The 26,662-nt window shown below is 41.6% G+C and overlaps 2 protein-coding genes across 3 annotated transcripts; one reads left to right on the top strand and one right to left on the bottom strand.

Annotated features, from left to right (window-relative positions):
• On the top strand, window positions 1-3,237 carry FKBP11 (FKBP prolyl isomerase 11). Of its 2 annotated transcripts, XM_044678057.1 has the most exons (6): window positions 1-408; window positions 604-669; window positions 1,002-1,089; window positions 1,428-1,461; window positions 1,838-1,908; window positions 3,000-3,237. In XM_044678057.1, the coding sequence occupies exons 1-6, from the start codon at window positions 268-270 to the stop codon at window positions 3,215-3,217; spliced, it is 618 nt and encodes a 205-aa protein (XP_044533992.1). In that variant the 5' UTR covers window positions 1-267; the 3' UTR covers window positions 3,218-3,237. The 2 variants fall into 2 exon arrangements, with proteins under 2 accessions (XP_044533992.1, XP_044533993.1); XM_044678058.1 differs by lacking the exons at window positions 1-408; window positions 604-669 and having other exon boundaries at window positions 1,001-1,089; window positions 1,389-1,461.
• Window positions 3,234-26,621, bottom strand: CCDC65 (coiled-coil domain containing 65). The gene is made up of 9 exons (XM_044679264.1): window positions 26,572-26,621; window positions 26,135-26,213; window positions 24,339-24,506; window positions 15,521-15,690; window positions 9,465-9,603; window positions 8,121-8,318; window positions 4,408-4,626; window positions 4,129-4,281; window positions 3,234-4,014 (listed from the first exon to the last, which is right to left on the bottom strand). The coding sequence occupies exons 1-9, from the start codon at window positions 26,619-26,621 to the stop codon at window positions 3,652-3,654; spliced, it is 1,539 nt and encodes a 512-aa protein (XP_044535199.1). The 3' UTR covers window positions 3,234-3,651.
• Between the last annotated feature and the right edge of the window lie 41 nt (window positions 26,622-26,662).

A 26,662-nucleotide genomic window follows, 5' to 3' on the forward strand; every position in this document is an offset into this window, starting at 1 on the left:
GTTTCTTTATTTTGTTGTTGTTGGGTTTCTTTTCTTTTTTCTCTTTTTTTGCTGAGGGGGGGTTGGGTGCGAAGGCCTTCCCCCTAGCCTTCTCCAGGAGGGGAGGGAGGCGGGGCCGAGCCTAGGGAGGGCAGGCGGAGGAGGAGCCCGCCCCGCCCCATCCCGTCCTGCCTGGCTGGGGCTCCCAGGGCTCTCAGCTCTTCTGTGTTGCCGCCCCCCTGGCTGCGCGACCCGGTACCCACGCGTGCCCACGCATCACGTCCCGCCATGGCCCCCACGTTCCTCCCTCTCCAGCCTCCGCCACCGCTGCTGCTGCTACTTCTGCTGCTGCTGGGAAGCCCAGGAAGCCTCGCCGAGCCTGGGGATGAAACCGAAAGTTCTGTCCGTACCCTCCAACTGGAGACCCTGGTGAGAAGGGGTCCGGGTCCCGGGTCCCCCGGCCCCTGTTCTCCGGGCTCCTCCTCCTCCAAATCCCACTCGGGACGGGGGTTCGGGGGAGGCGGGGCTCGGGGCTCCCTGGATTCCCGGGGGAGGAGGGAGGGCGCCCCAGGGTTTTCCCTTCTCCCCCGCCCCCCAAGCTGTGCCTCTCGTCCTACTTCGTAGGTCGAGCCCCCGGAGGCCTGCAACGAGCTGGCTGCCTTCGGAGATACGCTGCACATTCACTACACGGTGAGGGGCCAGTCGGGCTTGGGGGTGGGGCCCCACAGAAACACGTCAGCTTTGGCTGGGACACGTGGCGAAGGGGTTCAGGGAGTGGGATCCGACCCCTCCCTGCCCTCCTGGAGCACGTGGCGGGAAGGGTCCCCTCCACCCCCACCCCGGGGCCTCGGGTGGTGGGGGAGTGTCGTCTGGAGGGCGAGCCTTGTTCAGTCCTCCTGTCTGCCCTCCATTGGCTTGGCAGAATGAGCCCGGGACTGCCGCCCCCCACGGGGTCAGGTGCCCTTCCGCCGAGGCCTGGCGGGGGGCATCCCAGGGGGACTGACGAAGGGCCTCTCTCCCAGGGCAGCCTCGAAGATGGACGAATAGTTGACACATCCCTGACCAGGGACCCCTTGGTCATTGAGCTGGGCCAGAAGCAGGTCATCCCAGGTATACATTGGGGTTTGGCAGCAGGTTGTGTCTAGTTCTCTTCCCCTCAGATGCCCCAGGCTGGCATCAAGCCTTGGGCCCCCCCCTTTTCACCCCTTCTCTCCACACATACACCCCCAGGCTGGGAACAAACGAGGCCTCCTGTCCCACCAAGAAGAACTGCTTCTGGAATGGGCTGCTTTGAGGGGTTGTGTGAGGAAGGAGCCTGAAAAGCAGGAACCTTCTCAGCAGAAGGGGCTATCACTGAGGGAGGGGGAAGGAGTGGGAGAATCTTTGACCCCACTTCCCTGTCCATTCAGTCGTGTCTTTTCCCTGGTTGTTTTCCTGCCATTGCTAAGGCCTGGAGCAGAGCCTGCTGGACATGTGTGTGGGGTGAGTATTTGGGGGCTGGGAGGAGGGTCCCCGGGACCATCTCTTCCTCTGTTACTGAACTCTAAAATGCAGAAAGCCATTTCAGTCATTAAGTGGTGAGGCAGGAAATAAAACCCTTTAGGGAGGTGAGGCAACTTGGCCCAGGGCCTGAGACCTAGGCACCTAGGGGGGATCCCTGGCCCAGATTTCTTCTTTTCTCCCCTAGCGTTTTGTGAGAGAAACTTGGGAGAGCTTGAGCTCCCCACTGTTCACTCTTTGGTGGATGTCCATCCATGGTTAGGGAATCAAAACTTCTCAGGATGGCTCTGGGAATGCTTTGGGGCTTGAGGTCTTCCTCAAAAAGCCCACTGGCTTTGACTCATGTTCCCTCCCTTAGAGAGAAGCGAAGGGCAATCATTCCCCCTCACTTGGCCTATGGAAAACGTGGATTCCCCCCATCTATCCCAGGTAAACATACCATGATTTCTCCAAATTCAGAGTTCCCAAGTGCTGGGTCTGGCTACATCTTGAATGGGGCTGATGGGTTCTTTGGGGAGGGGGGAAGGGCAATGCTTGGGGTCTCTACTTTTCACCTTCTCCTTGGCTTGTCCACTCAGGACAAAAAGGTCACTGGGGCTAGTCTTGCTCTCTGAGAGCTTTCTGTAGGGCCACAAGGGCCTGCTTGACTGGGTTTTCTTCTTAGGACCAAAACCTAAGTTTCCAAGTCACTTTTCCCATCTGTGACTTTTCTCTCCCAAAAACCACTGTGTGGAGCTACTGCCACCAGATTTGTTTTTAAACTCTTAGTTTGTCGATGTCTAATCCTTCAGATGGACTTATTTTCTAGCATAGCTTATTTGTGCAGCTTCTGACCTTAACAGCTTTACTAGCTCCAGTATTCCAGAGTGTCTTGGAGCCATTTCTTACTCTCATTTGAGGCTAAAATTGGTTAAAGAAAGGGATTACAGGCCTACAGGGAAATTACTTTGTCCTCAGCTCATTCTCTCTCCCTGTTCCCTTTCTCCCAAACCCACTTATTCCTCTCTCCTTGCTAGCTAAACTACCATTTCTATTCTCCACCCCCACCATCCTCTTTAGCTTTTTTCTTCTATTCTGCATACTGAAATTCCTAGGAAGAGTCTATAGGAATTCTAGCATCCATATTGGATGTTCTCAGTAGTTGGAGTTTGTCATTTCTAGTTTCTTTCAGTTGTGACAGATTCCACCCATTTGACTGTACTTGGAGAGGGAGGAATGGAGAGGAACCTAACAAGCACATAATTCCTTGTTTTTAGATTTGTGAGAACTGAAATAATCCCTGGCTCTGAGCTAGCCTTCCAGGTGTTACAGAGTGGAGCCATTTATCATATCACCACCAGTTTCTGCTACAGCCTTTCATTTCTTCAGCTAGTCTAGACTTAAGGGATGACAAGCAAAAATGTTAACTTTTTCCTTGCCTCACTTGCTTGGCTTCTCTGTGGCCCCAGTCTTCCTTTCAGGTTCTGATTCCATGGTATTTTGTTTAGTGACTGACCCTAAAACCCTATCTGCCTCCCCAGGGGATGCAGTGCTGCAGTTTGAGGTCGAACTGATCGCCTTGGTACGAGCCAGCTACTGGCAAAAGCTGGTGAAAACTCTCTTTCCTCTTCTGGGCATGTGTCTGGTACCAGCCCTGCTGGGTCTCATTGGCTACTACCTGTACAGCAAAGCCAGCAGCCCCAAGATCTCTAAGAAGAAGCTTAGAGAGGAGAAGAAAAACAAAAGCAAAAAGAAATAAAAGCTCTTCTATTTTATTCACTTTTTCTTTCTGGGCTGCTTTTGTAAGTGGGATGAGAGTGGGCAGTCATTCAGAATTAGGCCTTGGGTAGGAGGAAGAATGTGAGAACTCCTTCCCCGTGACCTACTCTTTTTCTTCTCATTTTCCATCCCAAGCTCAAACATGGTTTTTCCCACTAAAAAATTGGAACTAAAAGAAACAGGTTACCTAGTGATCCTACTTACATTGCTTGGGGACAGGGTTGAGGACCGAGGGCAGGGTTCTACTAGAAGGGGACTTCTTAGTGTCCACCTACCTTCACTCTACATATTGGAGTAACAAAGTCTTGGTAAAGGAGGACCCCCTTTAAAGTGATCGCATTTGAGTGTGACCCTAACCAATGTCTTCAAAAGAAACCAAAAGCTATGGCATGCCCAGGATCTTCATAGAAACCTTTAATATCGAGGGAGGGGAAGGATTTTGGGTTTAGGGAGAGCCTGAGCACATAGTGGAGGAGGAGGTTCTTGCAGTAGGTGGACATGGACTCCTTCAATGACGTTATAGACTTGATTCTGTGGTATGTTCTCTTTTGGGGTTGGTGGGATGTTGCTACGGTTGTTGACGATAAAGAGTGGGTTGAGCTGGCTCAGCACTTCATCGCTCACTGAGATACTATCTAGGTACTGCTTGAGCATCTGCCTAAGCTTCTCGTTGGTTTCCAGCAGTTGGGCCCGTCTTCGCTCTAGACTTAGTTGCTCTAGCTTCACCTTGTTATATCTTTTCCAGAAATTCTCCAAGTTTGTGTAGTTCTCCATCAACTGGGAGTTTTGAGGGGAGGGAGGGAAAAAAAAGGCAAAAGGAATGCTTAGGACCATTGCCCAGAATCCCCTTTCCCTTTCTTTCCCTCCTGACCTTCTCTCCTGATACTTTACCTTAGCAAGTTCTATTGTGGGCTCCTCATGAGCATTTAACTCCACTTCTTGCATTTCCTCCTCTGTCAACATGGAGGCATAGAAGGGCAAGACTTTTTCCTCCTCTGTCTCAAATTTCCTACATATTTCAGCGAGTTTGAGAATGCACTCTCCCTGCAGAAAGGAAGAAGGGGACTATGAGTTAAGAAATGGGGTTAGGGAAAGCTTTCTAACGTATTGGGAGAGGGAGGAATGGGAAAGGGGGGGGAAATGGGTTAGATGGTCCCATTCTGCCCCTACCTTCTCAACAGTTTTCTTCAGGCATTTAAGGGTGATGTTACTCTCCCAGGTCAGCTTGGCCAGGCTGCGCCGAGCCACTCCCCGGGCGTGATTCATTTGCTGTTTGAGTTTTTGAAGTTGCATATGGACCAGGTCTTTGTCTTCACGGATATGTCGGTTCTGTTCCTCATTCTCACGGGTGTGCAACATGAGTTTACCCCGCAGGATAGCAATGGAGTCCTTGTAAACAGAGTGAATCAAAATCTCAGAGCTAAAAACATTATTTCATCCCTCATTTTGTAACACTGGAAAAACGGGCCAGAGGAGAGACAAGTCCCCACACCTAGGCCTTGGAGAACACTAGGTCACACACAGGTCTAGTGACTGAACTGAGAACTAATAATGGGAGTTTGATGAATCCAGTGACTGGTATACCTTATTCAAAAGAAACAGTGGGTTAAAAGGGATAGGAAGGTAGCACTGTTTATTAAGAAGGTATACTTTTTTAAAAAATCCTTATCTTCTGTCTTAGAATCAATACTAGTAGTATATTGGTTCCAAGGCAGAAGGGTGGTAAGGATTAGACAATTAGGATTTGCCCAAAGTCACACTTCAAGGAAGGTCAGGGGTCAGATTTAAACCCAGGATCTCCCATTTCTGGGCCTGGCTCTTAATCCACTGAGCCACTTAGCTGCCCCATCTTGACAAAATATACCAGAGAAGGAAGTGTATTACAAGTATTTGGAGTCAAAAGAGGGGGCAATACAAGTGATTTTACCATTGAAGTATACTATAGAGCAAACCTAGAATCTGGCATGGGGTCGTGATATGGTCATGATAGGGAATTTAGCGACCCAGACATCAGAAGCAGAGTATCTCATAATTTCTTGAATTGCCTCAGTGATAATTTCATCCTTCAAAAGGTAGAAAAACCACCAAGAGGGGAGAATCTATTTTGAATCTGATTCTCACTAATCGAGGGAAGCTAGCTGCTGAAGTGGAAATGATAGGGACTGAGAAGGGAAGTGACTATTCTGTCTTAGAGTTTGTGACAAAGGAAAGGAAGATTGGTTCATTTGGCATGTATCCTAGATTTGTTGCAAACATTTCAGTGGGTTCAGAGGAAAGATACATAAAATCCCACGGACCAAAATGCTTTAGGAGAAGTTAGTCTGAAGTCTGGAGGGATAGGAGATGCTCAAGAATGAAATTCAGAAGACACAAATTTCAAGAGTAGGAAATATGGGATTTTTCAGAAGAGCCCAATGCAGATGCACTGGGAATTCACCAACCAACTTAGATTGAAAGAAATGAAAGAAGATGAATGTAAGAGTGTGGTATGGTCCTTAAAAAGTGTCAAAAATGCTAAAACTCAGGACGCGCTGTGGCTGTTGAAGAAAGCTGAGGACAACAAAAAGTACTTTTATAGTTATACTGGACAAAAAAGATTGAAGAGAGGATAGGACCTTTGCTTGAGGTAGATGGAACAATGATATCCGGCAAAAGAGAGAAAGCAAAGCTGCTCAATTACTATTTTGTTTTCTGTTTTCTCTGTGAAAGAGACTGGAAATAAATGCAACTTTTTCAGATCAAAAAAAAAAAAAAAAAAGAAAGAGACTGGACCGTGGCACTAGAAATGAACTCTCAAGAAGGACTAGCATCAAGCTGATAAGCAAGCTACATCAGAAAACTTTTAAGAGGATGCTTACTTGGTTGTTTTAAGTCACTTGTCTCAGATGAACTACCTTTTTGGTCCCAAAAGACCCAGTAGATGTGAATGATTTCTTTATTAAAACTTAAAAGATCACAAAAAATGGGAGAACCACAGGATACCAATGGTAGACATCCCAAAAGTTTGCAAACTATAATCCAGTGAACTTGACTCAAAATTCTTGAAAGGATCATAGTTGGTGACTATTTCAAAAAGCAAATGGATTTTAAAGAGCAAGCATTCCCTTAGCAGGAAGAAATTATACCAGATTAGCCTCATTTCCCTTTTTTTTGGACAGGCTTACTGCGCAAATAGAGGAGGAGAGTGTTGCAGAAATAGTTGGTCTAGAATTCAAAGCTTTTTTTTTTTTAATCCTTACCTTTCATTTTAGAATCAATATTATGTATTTATTTGAAAGCAGAAGAGCAGTAAAGGGTAGGCAATGGGGGTTAAATGACTTGCCCAGAGTCACACAGCTAAGAAGTGTCTGAGGCAAGATTTGAACCCAGAACCTTCTGTCTCTAGGCTTGGCTTTCAATCTTCTGAGCCCCCAGCAAAGCTTTTGATAGAGAATCTCAATTCTGCTATTGTAGAGAAGATGGAGATATGTAGACTAGAACAATGATGGGCAAACTTTTTAAGGAGTGGGGCAAAGGAAAGGAAATGCTCATCTGTCAGTCTGTTTCTAAGGCATCTCTGTGGAAGTTTCATTGTATTGTATTCTACTCATTGTATTCATCAGATTAGGAATAATGTCACAGGGCAGGCCAGATAGAACATTTCAGGGGACGGCATCTGGCCTGCAGGCTGTAGTTTGCCCATCACTGGACTAAAAGATCACACAGTCAGGTGATGTCAGAACAAGTCTATAGCCAGTCTCAAAGAGAGATTGCTAATAATTCAATGTTAGCATGGCAGGAGGTTTCCAATGGAGTGCCCCAAAGATCTTTACTTGGCTTGGTGCTATTTGGATAAAGGTATGATATTCTCATCAAATTTTCAGATGCCACAAAGCTGAAGGGAAGAGTTAACAAATAGAATGCATAAATGATCCCCCCCCTCAAAAAAAAACTTGAAAAATTCAAGCAGGAATTCTTAAAATGTGATTCATGAATCTCGAAGGTAGAGATAAATTTCAGGGCATCTATAAACTTGGATGGGGAAAAATTACATGTTTATCCTCACTAACTACTAATTGAAATTCAGCATTTCCTTTATTATAAATGTAGGAAACAAACATTCTGAGAAGGGGTCCATCCATAGGCTTCACCAGACTGCCAAGAGAGCCCATGACAAAAAGTTAAGACTCTCTGGGCACATTGGGCTAAATCTATTAAGTTGAAATTAAATAGGGATAAGCATAAAGTTTTGCAGTTGGGGACAAAAAAAAATCAGCTCCATGCATCTAAGATAAGGCTATCCAACAGTTATTTTAAAAAAATAATAAAAGGATCTGGCTGTAAACTCAATAGAAGTCAACAGCATAATTTGGCTATTGAAAAAGTTAATGAAGTTATGAACTATATTAGGAGGGGCATGGCTTCTTTGAAAAGAAGTAATCATCCTGCGCTCTGCCATTGTCAGACCTCATCTAGAGTAGTGGGTTCCATTCTGGGCTCCTTGCTTAAGAAGGTCATCAGTAAACTAGAAGAGAGTGACCAGGGTGGTGAAGGGCCTTGGACTTATGTGAAGAACTGGGCATGTTCAACCTGGAAAAAAGACTTGGGGTGTATGTGATGTCCATATTTATGGATGGAAGTTACAAAGAGGTCAATTAAGGCTTGATATCAGGAAACTTTCCCAATAGAGCTAACCCAAAAGTGGAATAGGCAGCCTGCAGAGGTGTTAGGGCTCCTTCTCCTTGCAGAGCTCCTAGAAGCTGGACACCCCCCTTGGTTGTTATAGTAGACAGGCCCTTGTGTGGGGCTTGGACTGGATGGCTGCTTTCAAATTCTGTGATTTTGTGAAAGGAACAAGAAGGGTCATACACACAGACTGGGAATTTCTGGCTAAGAGTGCCCACCTGTATTTTCTGTATTTTTTTCATTTGTGTCTCTATCTCTTTGGAGCTCTTCTCATCCCTTAACTTCAAGGTCTCAAAGGCAAGCTTCCTGTCTTCTGTGGCATCAGTATAATTCTTGAGTGCCTCCTGGAACCTTCTCCACAGATCTTCTACTGTGCTTTCTAATTGCATTCGCAGAAAGTGCTTCTCTTCCAGGTTCTATGAAATAGCCCAGAAATAACCATCATAAACATTATTAATATTCCCTCCCTTCCCTAATAATTGCCATGTATACAGTATTGCCCTGGAATATTGAATTATGTCATTGTCCCATTTGGCAGATGAAAAAATAGAGACCTAGGAATTTTGTTTTAAACTCTTACCTTTGATCTTAGGCAAAAGAGTAGTAAGGGGTAGGCAATGGGGGTTAAGTGACTTGTTCAGGGTCACACAACTAGGAAATGTCTGAGGCTAGATTTGAACCCAGGCCCTCAATCCACTGAGCCCCCAAGGCCTAGGAGTTTAAACCACATAGCTAGTGTCAGAAGCAGAATCAAAACCCAGATCTTCCCTGCTCCGAAACTTAGCATTTTATCTAACAACTCTGCCACCCTGCCTCTGCTTTCTTTTATTAGCATTGGTTGCAGTGGTATAAAACAAAAATATGAACATATTTTATAAAGTGGAAGTCAAGGAGACTTAGGTTCTACTTCCGACTATCATCAGCTATAAATAACTTACTTCTTTGGGCCTTAGTTTCCTCATCTGTAAAAGGAACCTTGAAAAAATATTTCTAATCTTCTCTCTCTCAGTTCTAAGATTCTAATATGATTGACTCCTTTCCTTTGTCTCCTCTTCATCTTGTTTCCTGGCAAGTCTCAGCTAAAATCCCACCTACAGGAAGCCTTTCCTGATCTCCCTTAATTATAGTGCCTTCCTCCTGCCATTGGTTTCAATTTATCCTGTTTACACTTAGCTTGTGACAGTTCTGTCTGAACTCCTTGAGTGCAGGGACTGGCTTTTTTTTGGTGGGGGGGGGGAGGTACCCTTTCTTTTTTAACACTAAGCACACAGTAGGCACTCAACAAATACTTGTGACTTGTGGTTGATTTGATTCCTCCTATTTGTTAGTCTGTTGTAAGAATAAAGAATTTGAGCTTCCTCTTTCATATAATTTTCCTGATAGTTGAACAGAGGCCCAGTAGCAGAGTCACAGCTAGGATCAGCAGCAGAAATGATAATAACTCTGTGGATACTCAAAGTATTTATTAAGAGCCATGGGGAAAAAGATGGGATTTCTTCCATCTCCAGTTGTTTTGAGCAAGCTGCTCTCCTATTTCCTTCCCACTTGCCTGCCCACTATACCTTATTTTTGAGGTCATCCCACATGCTTTGAAACTCAAGCTTAGCTTCATATTCAGTTTCTGAGAAGTTCTGATCCATGGCCAGGAAAACATCCTCAAGGTAGCGCATTTCTGTCTCATGTTGTTCAATAATCATCTTCCTGTGGGATTTACAGAGTAAAAGGAAAAACCAAATGATGTAGGAAGTTCCAAAAGGGAGACTTGTGCCAAGAGCTGTTTAATAACTTTAGACAAAAATGAATTTTGGACAGATTTCCAAGAGGTCACTTAATCCACCTCCTAGTCCATACTCATTTAAGCCAAGAAAATGTCATTTTGTTTAGTTGTTTTCAGCCATGTCTGACTCTTCATGACCCCAATTGGAGGGGTTTCTTGGCTAAGATACTGGACTGATTTGCCATTTCCTTTTCCAGTTTATTTTACAGATGAGGAAACTGAGGCAAACAAGATTAAGTGACTTGCCCAAGGTTACCCAGCTAGGAAGGGTCTGACCGAGGCCAGATCTGAACTCAGGGAGATGAGTCTTCCTGGCTCCAGGCCCTGTGCTCTATGACTACTAAATGAAAATCACTACAAGGGAAGGTCTCTGACCTCACAGAGTTGATGGTCTATAAAATATGAGACAACACATGATAAGTGCTCCAGAGAGGACAACAGACTAATTTCTAAAGTGCAGAGGCAGGAGTAAGAATTTCTGGGTAGAGTATGGGCCCAGTTATGGGAGGGGGTGGCATTTTAGCTGGGCCTGGAGTAAGACACGAAGAGATTTTATGCCAAGTAGCAGGAGAAACAAGAACAATGGGGCCAATAATCAAGGCTGGGTAGAACATAAGGTTCTTGTAAGGGAGTCCTGGGAGATAAGGTTGGAAATGTAAATTGGAGTCAGATTGCAATTGCAACTGGCTTAGCGTGGACTTTGTTCATTAAGCAATGAGAGGATCGTGCTGTAGGTCTTTGAGGAAGGAAGTGATATAATCCAAATGTTGCCTTCTGTCCAGTGACCGTGGGCAAGATGGCTTAGAAACAGAAAAGGGTGAAGGCAGGACAACAGTCTAGGCATGGAATGATGAGGCATGAACTAGAGCTGTGACAGTGTTTGAGAGCCATTGCTAAAGAAGAATTAATATGTCTTGGGGGCAGCTAGGCGGTCCAGTAGACAGAGAGCCAAGCCTGGAGACAGGAATTCCTAGGTTCAAATCTGGACCCAGACCTTTCCTAGCTGGGTGACCCTGGGCAAGTCACTTAACCCCCATTGGCTAGCCCTCATTGCTCTTCTACCTTGGAACTAAGTGTCTATTCTAAGATAGAAAGGAAGGGTTAAAAAAAAAAACCAGATTATTAAGTCTTGGTGACTTGTTAAATATGCCTGTTTGTTAAAGGAGTCAAGGATGACTGAGGTTTCAAGCCCTACAGGGAAATTGAGAAATGAGGAGCAAAAGTTATTTTGGGACACAGGGTTTTATAGCCCTCTTGTGTTCCTCTTAAGAATCTTCATGGAAAGTGGTTCTAGCAAAGACCTGGAAGGAAAAAAAAAAAAGTAAAATACTCCAGACGGAGGAACAGCTAAACAAACTGGGGCACATGAATATACTCAGTTTTATAGCCATTTCCTAAAATATCACATACCTTACCCCACCTCCACTGAATCCTACCTTGTAAAAAGGAAGACCAATCCAGCCAAACCAATGGGCAGAGGGACATTTGCCAGTCAAAAAATGTATGCCACAATCACTTAACCCCAACTTAATGTCCAGCCCTTCCTGCGCTTCTGCCTTGGAACCAATACATTGTATTGATTCTAAGATAGAAGGTAAGGTTTTGTTTGTTTTTTAATGTGTGCCCCAGAAGATCAGCTAAAATGGCAGAGTAGGAGAAAGCAGTAGGTCCTCTCTCCCCTCAGTTACTCCCCCAGTGATCAGAGAACACTACACTAAGTGGACAATAGAAAAACTGAAGAAGAAACTATGGTGGGTTATCATTTCGGCCCAGGGCATCAAAATGGGCCTACAGGTAAGTGACTGCAGCAGGACCTGTGGAACAAGGGTGGGCTGGGATCATGGACTCAGCATCCAGGGACCAGAGCTAGGCCGGCACTTGGAAGAAGCCCAGAGCTCCATCTTGGACTCTGCCTCCACTTACCCCAAGGCAGGAAGCTCAAAGGCTACGGGAGGGGGCCGGGCAGGGGACTAAGAACTGAGTTAGACCAGCAACACAGGAACATCCAAAGCTCATCTCAGACTCAACCTCCAGTGCAGGTGAGCAATATGGAACCTCACAGAAGGAACCAGAATTAGAGGTTCAGAATCCAGAAGCCTGAGCCAGGGATCTCCCTCAAGAAGTCTGTAGACACAGACTCCAGTCTCAGATAGATGCTCTACAATCACAGACTTAACCCTCAGAGTTCCTGGCTAGGCCAGCAACACTGGGTTGCCCAGAGCAGACTGCTAGAAGAATAACTAAACAAAACATCTTAAAGAGCTATTATGAAGCCAGTGATATCCAAGACACATCCCCACATGTGGAGAATAACTCCAAAATACCTCTAAGAAAAGCCTGAAAGAAAACATAGTTTGCCTACATGCACATTTAAAATTCCCAAAATCAATGATACAAGAATTTTAAATGATACTATATGCAAAATGAGAGAATCAGAGAAAAGCACTAGAGAAGAAATGAGAGTTATGGAGGAAAGACTTTGAATATTAAAATATTTTTAGAAAAAATTTTACATATAAAAAATTAATAGTCATTAAAAAATTTTTTTAAGTTCCAGTTGTGGTATATGATTGTAATGAAATACTGTTATGCTATATGAAATGATTAGAAGGATGATTTGGAAAAACCTGGAAAGACCTACATAAACTGATGTAAAAGGATGTGAGCAGAACTAGGAGCAATATTGTGAGATGAAGATTTATGACTGTTAGCTATTCTTGGCAATATGGTGATCCAGGACAATCCTCATGGCCTCATGGTGATAAATGCCATCTGCTACCAGAGAAAGGACTGATGGAGTCTGAATGTAGACCAAGACATAGTATATTTCACTTTCTTCAGTTTTTTGGGTGGGGTTTGAGTTCTCTTCCATAAAATAACAAATATGGAAAAAAATGTTTTACATTATTACATATGTAAAATTTATATCGTTTGCCGTCTCAGGGAAGGTAGGAGAGAATTTGGCTCAAAATTTGTAAAAAACAAAGGTGGGGGGCAGCTGGGTAGCTCAGTGGAATTGAGAGCCAGGCCCAGAGACAGGAGGTCCCGAGTTCAAATTTGACCTCAGACACTTCCCAGCTGTGTGACCCTTATAATGTCAGTAGAGGGCCATAAAGGGAATCAGATGGAGGGCCTAAGAGGGGTTTCCTTATATTGTACTGATCTTACAAGAATAAAGGAAAGGGGGACAGCTAGGTGGCCCGAGTTCAAATCTGGACTTAAACACTTTATAATTCTGTGACCTGGGCAAGTCATTTAACCCAAGTTCCTAGCCATTACTGCTCTTCTATCTTGGAACCAATACATAGTAGGGAAGAAAGAGGAAGAGGAGGAGGACTAATACTAAGAAGATATGGATTTTTTAAAAAAGGGAAGATCAGTCATCACCACTGATTGTCATTGCCATTGAGCATCTGCCTTTAATGTCATTTCTTCTTTTATATTATTGCAGTCTAATTTATGTGGCAGCATGACATAATGGATAGAAAGCAGACTTTGCAGTCTGGATGATTTGGGCTAAAATCTTCCTTCTCCCTGTCTAAGTTGTCTTCTGCAAGTTACAACCTTCTCAGTACTTTAAGCAAATCTCTGAGGCCGTAAATTGCAGAGGCAGAGGGAGTTTTCTCACCCAGAAGTCCCCCATATCAGAGAAATCAAAGGTATAATCCTCCGGCCTCGGCCTCTCTTTTCCCCAAACCAAATAGGATACATCTTGGTCTTCTCTACTGGAACAAGAATAGTCAACAGACTTATGAAAAGAACATTAAAACAAGCATCTGCAGTTTTGGCTATGGGTAAAAAGGAGTCGTGTCTGTTTAACAAACTCAGAAATTTTGCTACCATTGAAAATACCTTACATAAAAAGAAAAGGGCTTTCTTTCTACTGTAATTAATATAAAGCCAAAATAACCGATCTTGGCCAGTGATGGGAAAGAATGATGACCAGCAAGATCAATGACAGTATATATGGTATTTTCAAAATAATTTTGATATATTTTGTTTTTGTGTCACCTTCACTTGCCTATGCCTATTCCAGAGAGCCTAAAGAATAAAAAATACATTCGAGGAGTCTGACATTGGGGAGACCCATTCAGCTGGAATGGGCTCTGAATCATTCTTCAAAGTTAATTTGTTTCCAGTTTCCAGTTAATTTGTTTCCAGTTTATTGTGCCTTATTTTGAGAAGCTTTATATTTTTAAAAAAGTCTAGCACACATCTCATTATAGCTATTATTATAAGCTAGGACAGTATAAGTGAAGTAATCCATAAAGAAATTATTATGGGGCAGCTGGGTAGCTCAGTGGATTGAGAGTCAGGCCTAGAAACAGGAGGTCCTAGGTTCAAACCCGGCCTCAGCCACTTCCCAGCTGTGTGACCCTGGGCAAGTCACTTGACCCCCATTGCCCACCCTTACCACTCTTCCACCTAGGAGCCAATACACAGAAGTTAAGGGTTAAAAAAAAAAAAGAAATTGTTACATTTACTGTTTGCTTGGCATATTTGTTATAAAATCTGCATAAATTCTTAATTTTATTAGAATAAAATATGAGCTAAGAAAATCATTCATGTAGACTGTTTTATGAAAATTGGGGGGCCACAATTCCTTTATTTAAAAAATGGGAGGATCCTACTGCTACACTAAGCTTGGAAACTGATTTCTGTGGCCCTTCTCTCTATCAGTCCTCCCATAGCTCTGATTACTCCTTATTCTCCTTCATTGGTTTCTCTTCTTCCTCTGTATAAGAAATACCTTAGGTTCTGTCCCTTCATAGCAAGGCGATACAGGGGATAGAGCTCTGGGCCCAGAGACAGGAGGATTCAAGTTCAAATACAGGCTTAGACACTTCCTGAGCTGCATGACCCTGGGGATAATAGCAACACCTACCTTTCAGGGCTGCTATCAGGATCAAATGAGATAATATTTCTAAGGCCCTTCGTGCAATACCTGGCACATAGTAGATGTTTAACAAATGTTTGTTTCTTTCCTAGAAATGATGCTTCCTCCTTGAGTCTTTCATGAAAAGTTTGACTTTTGCTACGCACTTATGATGTTCTAACTTTTATCATTTTATATGCTTTGTCTGGACTGTAAACTTCCTTTTATATATATCCTGCCTTCTGTCTTAGAATTAATACCAGGTATTTTAAGGCAGAACAATAAGAGTTAGGCAATGGAGGTTAAGTGACTTGCCCAGGGTCATATAGCTAGGAAGTATCTGGAGCACATTTTGAATCCAGGACTTCTTGTCTTTAGACCTGACTCTATCTACTGAGTCACCTAGCTGTCCCTAGACTATAAACTTCTTGAGGACAAGGACTGTATCAATTTTTTCTCTGTCTTCCCAGTGCCTAGCATGGTACCTTGCCCACAGACATTCTTATGCTGACTATAGCTCAAAAGTAAAAAAAAATCCAGGAGGGCTTCCAGCATCATCTTTAATTAGTTTAGCAGAGTCTCCTGATTTGGCCTGGCCCAGAAACTTCTGGCAATCATCCTGGGCAACCCAGGATTCTCACTACCTGTTATTGGTTTTTTTTAATTTAAGATCCCTATCTTCTATCTTGGAATCAATACTGTGCATTAGTTATTAATTGCATTATTATTATTATTATTAGTTATTATTGCATTAGCAAGGGCTAAGAAAAGGGGGTTAGGTGACTTGCCCAGGGTCACCCAGCTAGGAAGTATCTGAGGTCATATTTGAACCAAGACCTGGCTCTCCATCCCCTGAGCCTCCCAGCTGTTCCCTCACCACCGGTTCACAGGCCACTCTTGGCTTTGGCTCATCTATATTTCTACACCTCTTCTTGCTCCCCTCTCCCCTCCAGGGCCTCCTGTACCTCTCAGTCTCAAATTCCTTGGTGAGAATATCGAGTTCTTCATTATAGCACTCCTCCAGGTAGGTAAGGCGGCTTCTTTGGAGTGCCAGGAGTTCATCTACGTTGTGCAGGTGACCCTGGAGAGCATGTACATACTGCTCTTCAGCCTCTGTCAGGTCCTTAGCTAAAGACTGGGGAAGAAAAGACCAGTTACCATCTTGGCACCTCTTCCACCTGCTTGTGGGGAGAGGAAGGAAGAAGAGAAAAAGAAAGAATGAAAATGAAGCTACAAACAAACCATTGGTTATCTTCAAACTCATTCCGGAAGAAGCCTGAATGGTTTCTATCTGTCACCTCATAGGAGTTTTGGTAGTTTTGGATCTTCCACAATTGAATGAAAAACAAGAATGAAATCAAGGAGCATCCCAGAGTCAGCTAATGTCTTGAGAGTCCATTCATTGCTTCCTTAACAACAAAAAAGTTTCTACCAGTTACCAAGATTTCTCTTTCCCTTTCATAAATATCTATCCCCAAACTTTCTCTTTCCTGGTTTTTGGGCACACTCTTCCTACTAATCCCTCTGCTGAAGAATTCACCATTTATTAAAGAAAACTGTTGCCAGCTCCCTCTTTTCCACTTTTTTTCATCTCAACACCTTGACATCATCCCTACTTTTTCCTCCTCCTGTTCTTTAGTCTCTGATAATATGTTCTTCTTGCCAAGAACTGCCTATTTACAGGGGTGGGGATCCCATTGCCTCCAACCTTCATGGGAAATTTTCTCCCACAATCATCTCCTCTCTCAGATCTTCAAGATATCAATCATTCCCCAGTGCCTTCAAACATCCCAAGTCTCCCTGATCCTTTAAAGAAACTTCACTAGACCCCACCTCAATTTGTTGTCTTCTTCCTTTCTCAACCAAAATCCTGGAGAAAATTACCCACAATTTAGGATGAAAAATACTATATGCCTCCAGAGAAAAAAACTGATAAGGAGATCAAAGCTTACTATTTTTCACTTGATTTTCTTCATGGGTTTTTTTTTTTTTTGATATGTCTTCTTCCACAACATGACTAATATGTAAATATTTTTGCATGATATCACATATATAACCTCAAATTGCTTACAATCTCAGGAAGAAGGAAGGGGGTGGGGAGGAAAAGAATTTGGAACTCAACCTTTTAGAAAACTAATGTTTACAATTATCTTAACATGCAATTGGTAAAAAATAAAATATGAAAAAATAATTTTGGACCAGAAAAATAAATAAATGCTCTATATATCTACCAAAAAATGAAAAAGCTACCTATATTCCCTACTTCTATTTCTTCTCTTTTCATTACTCAGTTTTTTGAAATCTGACTCCAGATTTCATTATCACTCAACTGAAACTGTTCTTTCCAAAATTATCAGTGATCTAATGGTCATATCTAAAAGTCCTTTCTTAGTCCATGATCTTCTTGACCTTTCTGCTCCTTGCATTTGGCAATGTTGACCTCCCTCTCCTCCTAGATTTTCATGATACTAGTTCTGCCCTGGTTCTCCTGTTACCTGTCTGTCCACTTTTTCTGTTTCCTTTGATGCCTCATCTATATTGTCTATATCATGCCCGTACCCCTTGTGAATATTCCCCAAGGCTCTAAGCACTTTTTTCTTCTAGTTGCATCCTCTCTCAGAGACTACATTAGATCCCTGGGATATGTGTGTGTGTTATAATATAATAATAATATGTATTTTATATATTATATATAAAACACATATAAACATGTACACATATATGTACACATACAAGACACGTCAAATGTGATGTACATGCATGCATAGATACCTAATATATACACATATACCTATATGTCCATACACACATGTATATATTATATATAATATACACATTATGTGTGTGTGTGTGTGTGTGTATATATATATCTATATATGTACATATATAGATATATATATACCTTGACTTCAGTTCTATATCACCAATTCCTGTTGGACATGTAAGACTGGATGTCCCCAAAACATTTCAAACTCAATTATATTCAAAACAGAATTCATTATCTTTTTCTTCATGCTCACCCCTATTTCAAGCTTACTTATTCTGTCAAAGGAACCACATTTCTTCTAGTCTTCTAGTCTCCTAGCTTTATAACTTCACTATTAACTCCAACTTCTCAGTAATTCAAACCACACCCCTAATATCCAGCCAATTGCCAATTTTCTATTTCTATAAAATCTCTTGTTTTTTATCCTTTTTTCTCTACTCATATGGCTATGACTTTAGTTTCTCATCACGTGTTGCCTAGATTATTGTTCTCTCTGCCTCAATCTCATTGTATTTCAGTCCATCCTACACACAAGCTGTGATCTGTCTCTCCCCTATTCAATAAATGTCACTGGCTCCCTTTTACCTCTAAGATAAAATGTAAGCTCAAGCCCCCAGGCTATCTCTCCAGACTCAACATACATTTCACCCCTCCAGAACTCTAAGACCCAACCAAAGTAGACTTCTTTGTTACTTAAACACAATATTCCTTTGTGCAAATGAATATGGAGGGCATGTGCATACCACTCTTTGGCTTCTGTCAAGTCCTTAGCTAAAGACTAAGGAAGAAACAACCAGTTAGCATCCTAAGTACCTCCTCCCCAGTGCATGTGTTTGTGTGTGTATGTGTGGGTAGGGGTGAGGAAAAAGGGATGAGGAGGGTGAGGGAGACTTGCAATGACTGTCACCCATGCCTGAAATCCACCCTTTCCCTCATCTCCCCCTTATCAATCAGTCAATCAACAAGCATTTATTGAGCCCCTACTATGTACTATGTACAATGGGCTAGCCTCAAAAATAAAATTACAATTATTGGACCAATATATACTCACAATGAGCTCACATTCTAATGGGAGAAAATAAGTATATATAAAAAATGAGCAGCATAAGCCTAAAATTAATAAATCATATACTGCTTTGTATTTAACTACTTTATGAACATAAAGTACATAATGTACATTAAAGATTATGAACATAATGCCTATAAAGTTGTCAAATACAACATATGTTTATATATTGCTAGTATTTCTAGTGTTTTAAGGTTTGCAAGTATTTTACGATATTATCTCACTTGATCCTCACAACAACCCAGAAGAGTAGACACTATTATATTCATATCAAATATATACGTATAAACATATACATATAGTAGTTAAATACAAGGGAGAAAGGGCACTAGTAATTGGGACAGAGATTAAAAAAGGCTTCATGAAGAAAATGTGCCTAAGTCCATCTTAAAGGAAGAAGGAGACTCTATAACAGGGGGTCGGCAACTTATGGCTCTTTCTGCAGGAGCCATAAAGTCCATTTTTTTCCAGGCACTGTTACAGGAGCCACACTGTGAGCACTGTACGGCTCTCACGAAATTACATTTTAAAAAATGTGGCGTTTATGGCTCTCACGGCCAAAAAGGTTGCCGACCCCTACTCTATAAGGTGGGGGTAAGAAGAGGGGGACTTCTAAGCATGGTGAACAGTAAGTACAAAGACATGTGAGGAGCAGAAACAAGGCCAGGTAGGTGGGACTGCAAGAGTATGTGAGAGGAATGATGTCTAGTGAGACTGGAAAGCAAGTTTGGGGCTAAATTGTGAAGGAAATTAAAAACTAATAGAAAAGTTTATATTTTATCCTAGAAACAATAGGAAATCCCTGGAATTGGTTCCATAAAGGAGCCCTATGGTCAGATATATGCTTATGGAAAATCATTTGGGTAGCAGTGTGTAGGATGGACTGGAGTGTAAGGAAACTTAAGACAGGGAGACCTATTAAGCAGTTGTTAGAATAATTGAATTCAGAGGAATGCAGCTAGACAGGTAGAAAGCAAACCATGAGAGAATAATGTCATAAAAACACAGAGATGGGAGGAGGGGGGAGTGTTCAGGAGGTGAGGGGGGTCAATAGTGTTGATGTAGTAGGTACTTCAAGAAGGTTGAATATATTGAGAAAAGGCCATCGGATTTGTCAATTAAGAGACCACTGGTTTCACACAAATAAAGTTAGATCTAAACAAGTGAAAATACATTAATTGCTCATGGGTAGGCCAAGCTAATATAATAAAAATGACAATCCTACCTGAATTAATCCATTTATTCAGTGCCATACCATTCAAACTATCAAAAAATTATTTTATAGAACTAGAAAAATAATAATGAAATTCATCTGGAAGTACAAAAGATAAAGAATATCAAAGGAATTAGTGAAAAAAAAGTGAAGGAAGGCGGCCTAGCAGTACCAGATCTCAAATTGTACCATAAAGCAGTAATCATCAAAACAATCTGGTACTGGCTAAGAAATAGAGTAGTGAATCAATGGAATAGATTAGGGGTAAATGACCTTCGCAATCTAGTGTTTGATAAACCCAAAGATCTTAGCTTTAGGAACAAGAACTCACTGTTTGACAAAAACTGTTGGGAAAATTGGAAAACAGTATGGCAAAAATTAGGTATAAATCATATCTCACACCCTATACCAGTGGGAAAACCTTTTAGAAACCAAGTGTCCAAACTGCAACCTTCACACCACATGTGAGCTCCCTGCCTTACCTTAGACAGGGGAGAGAGGAAGCACTCCCTTTGCACTGCTGGGCAGAGGGGCATGTGACATGCAAAATGTCCTTTGGTTCACGTGGAAAGGGAGAAGGGAGCAGCCCACTCTGGCACACTCTAATGTGTGCCATATGTTCACCAACACAGCCCTATACCAAGATTAGGTCAAATTGGCATATGATATAGACATAAAGGGTGATATTATAAGTAAATTAGGGGAGCATAGAATAGTTTACCTGTCAGATCTATGGATAGGGGAAGAATTTATTACTAAAAAAGAGATAGAAATCATTATAAGGTATAAAATGAATAATTTTGATTATATTAAATTAAAAAGATTTTATACAAACAAAACCAAGGCAACCAAATTAGAAGGGAAACAATAAACCGGGAAAACATTTTTATAACAAATTTCTCTGATAAAGGTCTCATTTCTTAAATATATAAAGAACTAAGTCAAATTTATCCAAGTCATTCCTCAGTTGACAAATGGGTCAAAGGATATGAAAGGCAGTTTCAGATGAAGAAATCCAAGCCATCAATAAATCATATTTTTAAAATGTTCTAAATCCCTCTTTATTAGAGAAATGCAAATTAAAGTACTCTGAAGTACTACCTCACACCTATCAGATTGGCCAGTATAACAGTAAAGGAAAGTGATAAATGTTGGAAAGGACATGGCAAAATTGGAACACATTGCTGGTGGAGTTGGGAACTGATTCAACCATTCTGGAGGGCAATTTGGAATGATGCTCAAAGAGCTATAAAATTGTGCATACTCTTTGATACTGTGATACTATTACTGGGTCTGTATACCAAAGAGATCAATAAAAAGGGGAAAGGACCCATTTATATAAAAATATTTATAGTAGCAATTTCTGTGGTGGCAAAGAATTGGAAATTGAAGGGATGTCCATCAATTAGGGATGGCTGAACAAGTTGTGGTATATGTTGGTGACAGAATACTATTGTGCTATAAAAATTATAAGCAGGATGATTTCAGAAACAGCTGGAAAGATCTACATGAACTGATACAGAGCAAAATAAGAAGAACCGGGAGACCATGCACACAGGAATAGCAATATTGTGGAATGATCAACTGTGATTGACTTAGTTACTCTCAGCAATACAATGACCCAGGATAAATCTGTGGGACTTTTGACAAAGAATTCTATCTATCTACAGAGAAAGAACTGTTGGATTCAGAGTGCAGATGAAAGCATACAATTTTTCTCTTGTTGATTTGGGTTTTTGTTTTATATGATTATTCACTTACAAAAATGAATAGAAATATGTTTTGTGTGATAATACATGTATAACCCAGATCAAATTGCTTGCCAGCTCTGGGAGGAGAGAGGGAAGGGAGAAAGAGAGATAATTTGGATCATAAAACTTCAGAAAACTTCTGTGGAAATTTGTTATTACATGTAATTGATTTAAAAAATTAGTTTTTTTAAAAAGGAGATCACTGGTAAATTTGGAAAGAATAATTTTAGTTGAGGTTAAAAAACAAACAAACTTCCTTCAAGACATAACTTAAAACCCCATCTTCCTACCTTCCTGATCCCTGGGTCCTAATGTTCTCCCTCCCAAACTATTCAACTACTTTCCATTTTTCATGTTTATTATGCATATACTTACAAACCACCTGACTTACCTGTAAACTCCTTGATTGCACATAGGGATTATTTTATTCCTCATATTTGTATATCTAGCACCTACTACAGTACTTATCTGGAAATAGAAGATGCTTAATAAATACTAGTTTGATTAACTGGTTTCCAGCCTTTCTTACCCACTCTTGTGATATCCAAGAAAAATCTAACATAGTCTGCTAACCCATTGTGGTCTGAACCCCAGGCAATCCCTTTGCCTGGCAGCTTTGGTATGAGTGAGGATTCTCTGAAAGTCTCCAAAGAGAGAATCTCTATGAATGTAAAGATTCCTGGCAGCTATGCTGAGCAGTTTAAAACCTTATTCACAAAGTCTGTCCTAATCTTAGGATCAGAAAATGCCATAAGGATTATTTGCACATCCCTAGAATGAGAATTAGAAGGGACATCAGAGACCATGCATTATAGTCAACTCCCTCATTAGTCTACAAAATTAAATACCAACATGATATTGACTGAGTGAGTGCTTGGGGGTAGTGGTACTCTAACATTTCTATTGCGAAAACTCTCATTGCTCAGAACCTGGCGTTTTCACGCCCTGTGTTTCTTGGTTGTACTTGCTGGGGATTCAGTTTGGTTGCCTTGGTCTGTTTAACTGAGGGGGTTTGAGTCTTCTTGAATCTTTCTAAGATGCTTGTCTTGTGACAAATATTAGAGTTTAACTTATGCTATGTGAGAAGCTAAAGGCTATGCATTTCTTTCTTTGAACCTTTACCCTTGGTGTATCAATTCAATTCTTTATTATCCTCTACACTTATATCCCTATTCACTTGTCTTATTATTAATGATGATTTGCCAAACTCTAGCCTTGGATTACTTCCCATCCTTCTCTTCCTTTGCTCCTTTTTTTTTTTTTTTAATGGGCTCCTGAAAGGAGCTGGAGAAAAATCATAGAACTTTGCTGATTGGGTCCATTACAAATGTATGTTAAATAATCTCAAGGGTGCCTTTAGTCTACTTGAAATTATTTGCAAGGCAATCCTTTTATGCCTCCATAATCAATTACTATCTCATTCATCACACCAGCTGTTCCAAACCTTTCTATTAATCCTAGATTTCTTCTGGCACTCTCGTCCCTCATCTTCTGGGCTGACAACCTCAATTTATAATTCAGCAAAAAACTGAGACCATTCACTCTTCTCTCCTCATTTTATATCATTCAGCCACCTTCCCCTATTATCTCCTCATTCATCATTGTCTTACTTGAAGAGCCTGGTTCCTAGACTAGGTAAAAACCTCTGGGTATGGATATACCCATCTTCTCTTCAGATTGTCCTTGTCCTATCTGTCCTACTCTCTCTTATCTTCAGTCTTCCTCTGTCTACTTGCTCCTTCTATGCTGGCTATTATTCTATCTTTCTCTTCCCCTTCTCAACCAAACAACTTGAGAAAGGTCTCTATTCTAGAGAATATTTACTTCTTTTCCTTTCACTTCTTTTCTAAACCCTCTGCAATCTGACTTCTAACCTCATTCAAAAAGAAACTTCTCTCTCCAAAGTTCCCAGTGATTCTTTCAAATCTAATGGTCTTTTCTAAATACTCATCCTTCGTGACCTCTCTGCAATTGTTAACATTATCACCCTCTCCTTCTAGCCACTGTCTATCTTTAGGTTTTCATGGCACTGTTTTCTCCTGGTTCTCCTCAAACCTATTTGAAAGCTCCTTCTTAGCCTCTTTTGCTCAGTCTTCATCCAGGTCATGCCTACTAACTGTGGGTCTAAGGTTCTGTCCTAGTCCCTCTTCTCTTTTCCTTCTATACAACTCTCTTGGTGATCTCATAAGCTCTGATAGGTATGCTTATGAAGAATATTCCAAGATCTATATATCTAGCTCTAATCTCTCTCCTGAGTTCTAGACCCATATCAACAATTGTCTTTTGACCATCTCAGATCAGAAGTCCTATAAATATCTCAAACTAGACATGCCCAAAATAGAACTTATTTTCCCCCAACCCTTCCCTCTTCCCAACTTTTTTGTTACTGTCAAAGGCATTGTCATCCTCCCAGTCACTGGGGCACACAATCTCTGTATCATCCCTAATTTATTAATTCCATTCAGCCCACATATTCAATCTATTGTCAACCTGTATCTTTTTAACTTCATAACATCTTTCATTTATTTTCCCCTTTCTCCAGCATCCTTCTTCAAGTTTTGATTACTTCTTTCTTGGATTACTACCAAACATTTCTGGTTGGTCTTCCTACATCAAGTCTTTCCCCAATCCAATCTACCGTCCCCTTAGCAAAAAGTGATTTTTCTTAAAGCACAAGTCTGGCCATATTACCCCAGTCTACCCCCAGCCCTACTCAATAAACTCCACTGGCTCCCCTTTTCCTCCAGGATCAAATATAAAATACTCTATTTGGCTTTTAAAGCCCTTTATAACCTGGCCCATTCCTACCTTCCACCCCAGAAGTTTCTACCCCCATCAGTATTGGGATGAGACTTAGGATTGGCTGATATACTTCCAGCCTAAGTGAGATAAAGAGAACTAGTCTCTCTAATAAAAAGAAAGGACAAACAAAATGGAGAAGATAACAAACCCATATTTTAAATACTTCATCAGAAATAGAGCTTACTTTGATCACGCTATTTTTGCAATCCACCACCCTTTCAAATGTTTGGCTAAGAATCTCGATGTCTTTCCTTAGCTCTCTGGCCTTGACTTCCCTCAGGACTGTTCTCCATTGGGTGTTGATTTTATTAAGGTTCAAGGAACTATTATGCTCCTCCTTAGCCAGTTTGTCCTGTAAGGGAGAAACAAAGAGAGAATCCAATTTAGGCATGCCACAGGCAAAAAATCCACATAATTCTGACTTGACAGATAGGCTTATACCTACTTGCTATGGGTTCAGGGATTCTTGTATGTCACTGAAATACCTCAGTGGGGTGGAACCTGCCTGATAACAGTTTAAGCCAGAGAACAAAGGTAAACCCTGGAGCCACTTGAACTACCTGTGGCATTTGAGCAAGTTGCTTCAATTCTCTAGGAAATTTCTCTAGTTATTAATAGTCAACAAATATTATTAAGCACCTACTATGTGCTAGGCACTATATAAGAGCAGGAGAAATTAAAAAAAAAAAATCTCTGCCCCAGGAAGCCTACAATCTAATGAGGGAAAGGCAAAACACAAAAGGAAACTGGAAAAAGGGAGTGGAGGGGAGGGGAGGGGAGAAAATATTTGACTAGAAGTTGGCCAGAGAATTCCAAGGTAATTCAACCAGCTGAGAAATGAGGAGATCTAACTATAAGGTAGGTCGATTGGAGGAAGGTCCCTAATCACTTTGATGATCTGGATATGAATATCTTTTGAACATTTCCCCATGGAGAGTACGGCCAGGCCCAGTGATGCTTTGATGAGAGGACAATGGTGAGTAATAAAAACCCTTACTTTCTCTCTTAGACTCAATACTGTATATTGGTTCCAAGGTACAAGACCAATAAGGGTCAGGCAATGGTGGTTAAGTGACTTGCCCAGGGTCACACAGTTAGCATTTAAAGCCAGATTTGAACCCAGGTCCTCCTGCCCAACTCTAGCCTAACTGCCCCTCTGCTCATCCTTTTTGTGATGTGTTTACCAGAAGCTCTTTAATCTACCACAGAGAAGTATACCTGACTTTTCCCAGTCCAAGAGAGAGAGTAATAGCTGGAGCAATAATAGAATTATTGCAGATGTACATAGCAAAAGCAGATCTAATACTTGCCCTTATGAACAAAAATAGAGTTTAGAGAAAATGTTTATGAATTCTGAGTAGAAAAAAAAAGATTCTGGGGGGTTTGGGAAGTGGAAGAGAAGGGAAAAAGCATTTATTTACAAGTCTACTATGTGCTAAGTACTGTGCTAAGTGCTTTACAAATATGCCATTTGATAAGAGGGGAGTTCATGAACAAATTTTCTTAACCTCATTTCCAGAGTAGAAGTCAGAAGACTTTGCCATCCCTGATATTATACAGTGAGTTATTTGGGAAGATCTAAAAGAAAAAATGTGGCTCATCCCTCAGTCATGAGTGAATTTGCTTTTCTGAGGCCATCTAAGCCATAAGAGGGAGTGGTACATTGAATCTGAGGGGTACCCTACAGGCCTGTGTGCGAATGCTGGACTAATGGTAACCCTGAGCTTAGTGCTTATGTGTTTTTTGTTCATGAATTACTGGAAATCTTCTACATGTTTCTGTGAGGTGAAATAAAGGTTATTTTACACTGATTATCCATGTGGCCTTGAGGGTTTGTCTAAGAGCTGGAGACCCTGCCACTTATGTGAGTGGAAATCTAAACATGTGCATATTTGGAGATTTTCTGGGAGTAGACTCTGAGTGAGGGTGAGGAGCCAAAAAGAAATATCGATCTTTTAGGGTCAGCCCGTGAAATCAGACCTGGTCTGAACTCTGAGTCTGGAGGTTGGGATATTGGCCCAGGTGATCTCCAAGGATCCTTATAGCTTTCTTTAGATGCCTGTTTTCAAAGAAGCAAAGAGTTAGAATGGTTTTGCTCAGGCTAGAAGAATTGGGAAAGATATTGTTGTTAATAGTCTATCTCCAGCGAGAGACAATCTGGATCCCTCAGCTTTTTATCAGCTAAACTTTGGGCCTTTTGGTAGCACAGACTCCTCCTCTGTTATCTGGACTGGGATCTGTGTGAACAAATAAGAAGTTATTTTCATACTTAGCCCTTCTCCCCAAGAGTTAACTGAGCTGCCTCTTTCAACCCCTCCATCTTAGGGCTGAGGCCACCAAAGACCAGAGTTGGTTACTGACTCGCTCGAAGTCGCAGAGCCGAGCCAGGCGTCCAGATCCCAATTCTCCCAATTCACCACACCCGCTCCTGTAAGTCAGCTCCGGGTGATGGGCAGCAGGTGCGCATTATTAGGGATGGCAATACCTGCCCCGCCCCCGCCCCCCCCC

Source organism: Gracilinanus agilis, chromosome 5, assembly GCF_016433145.1.
Source record: "Gracilinanus agilis isolate LMUSP501 chromosome 5, AgileGrace, whole genome shotgun sequence".
Taxonomy (NCBI): Eukaryota; Metazoa; Chordata; class Mammalia; order Didelphimorphia; family Didelphidae; genus Gracilinanus; species Gracilinanus agilis.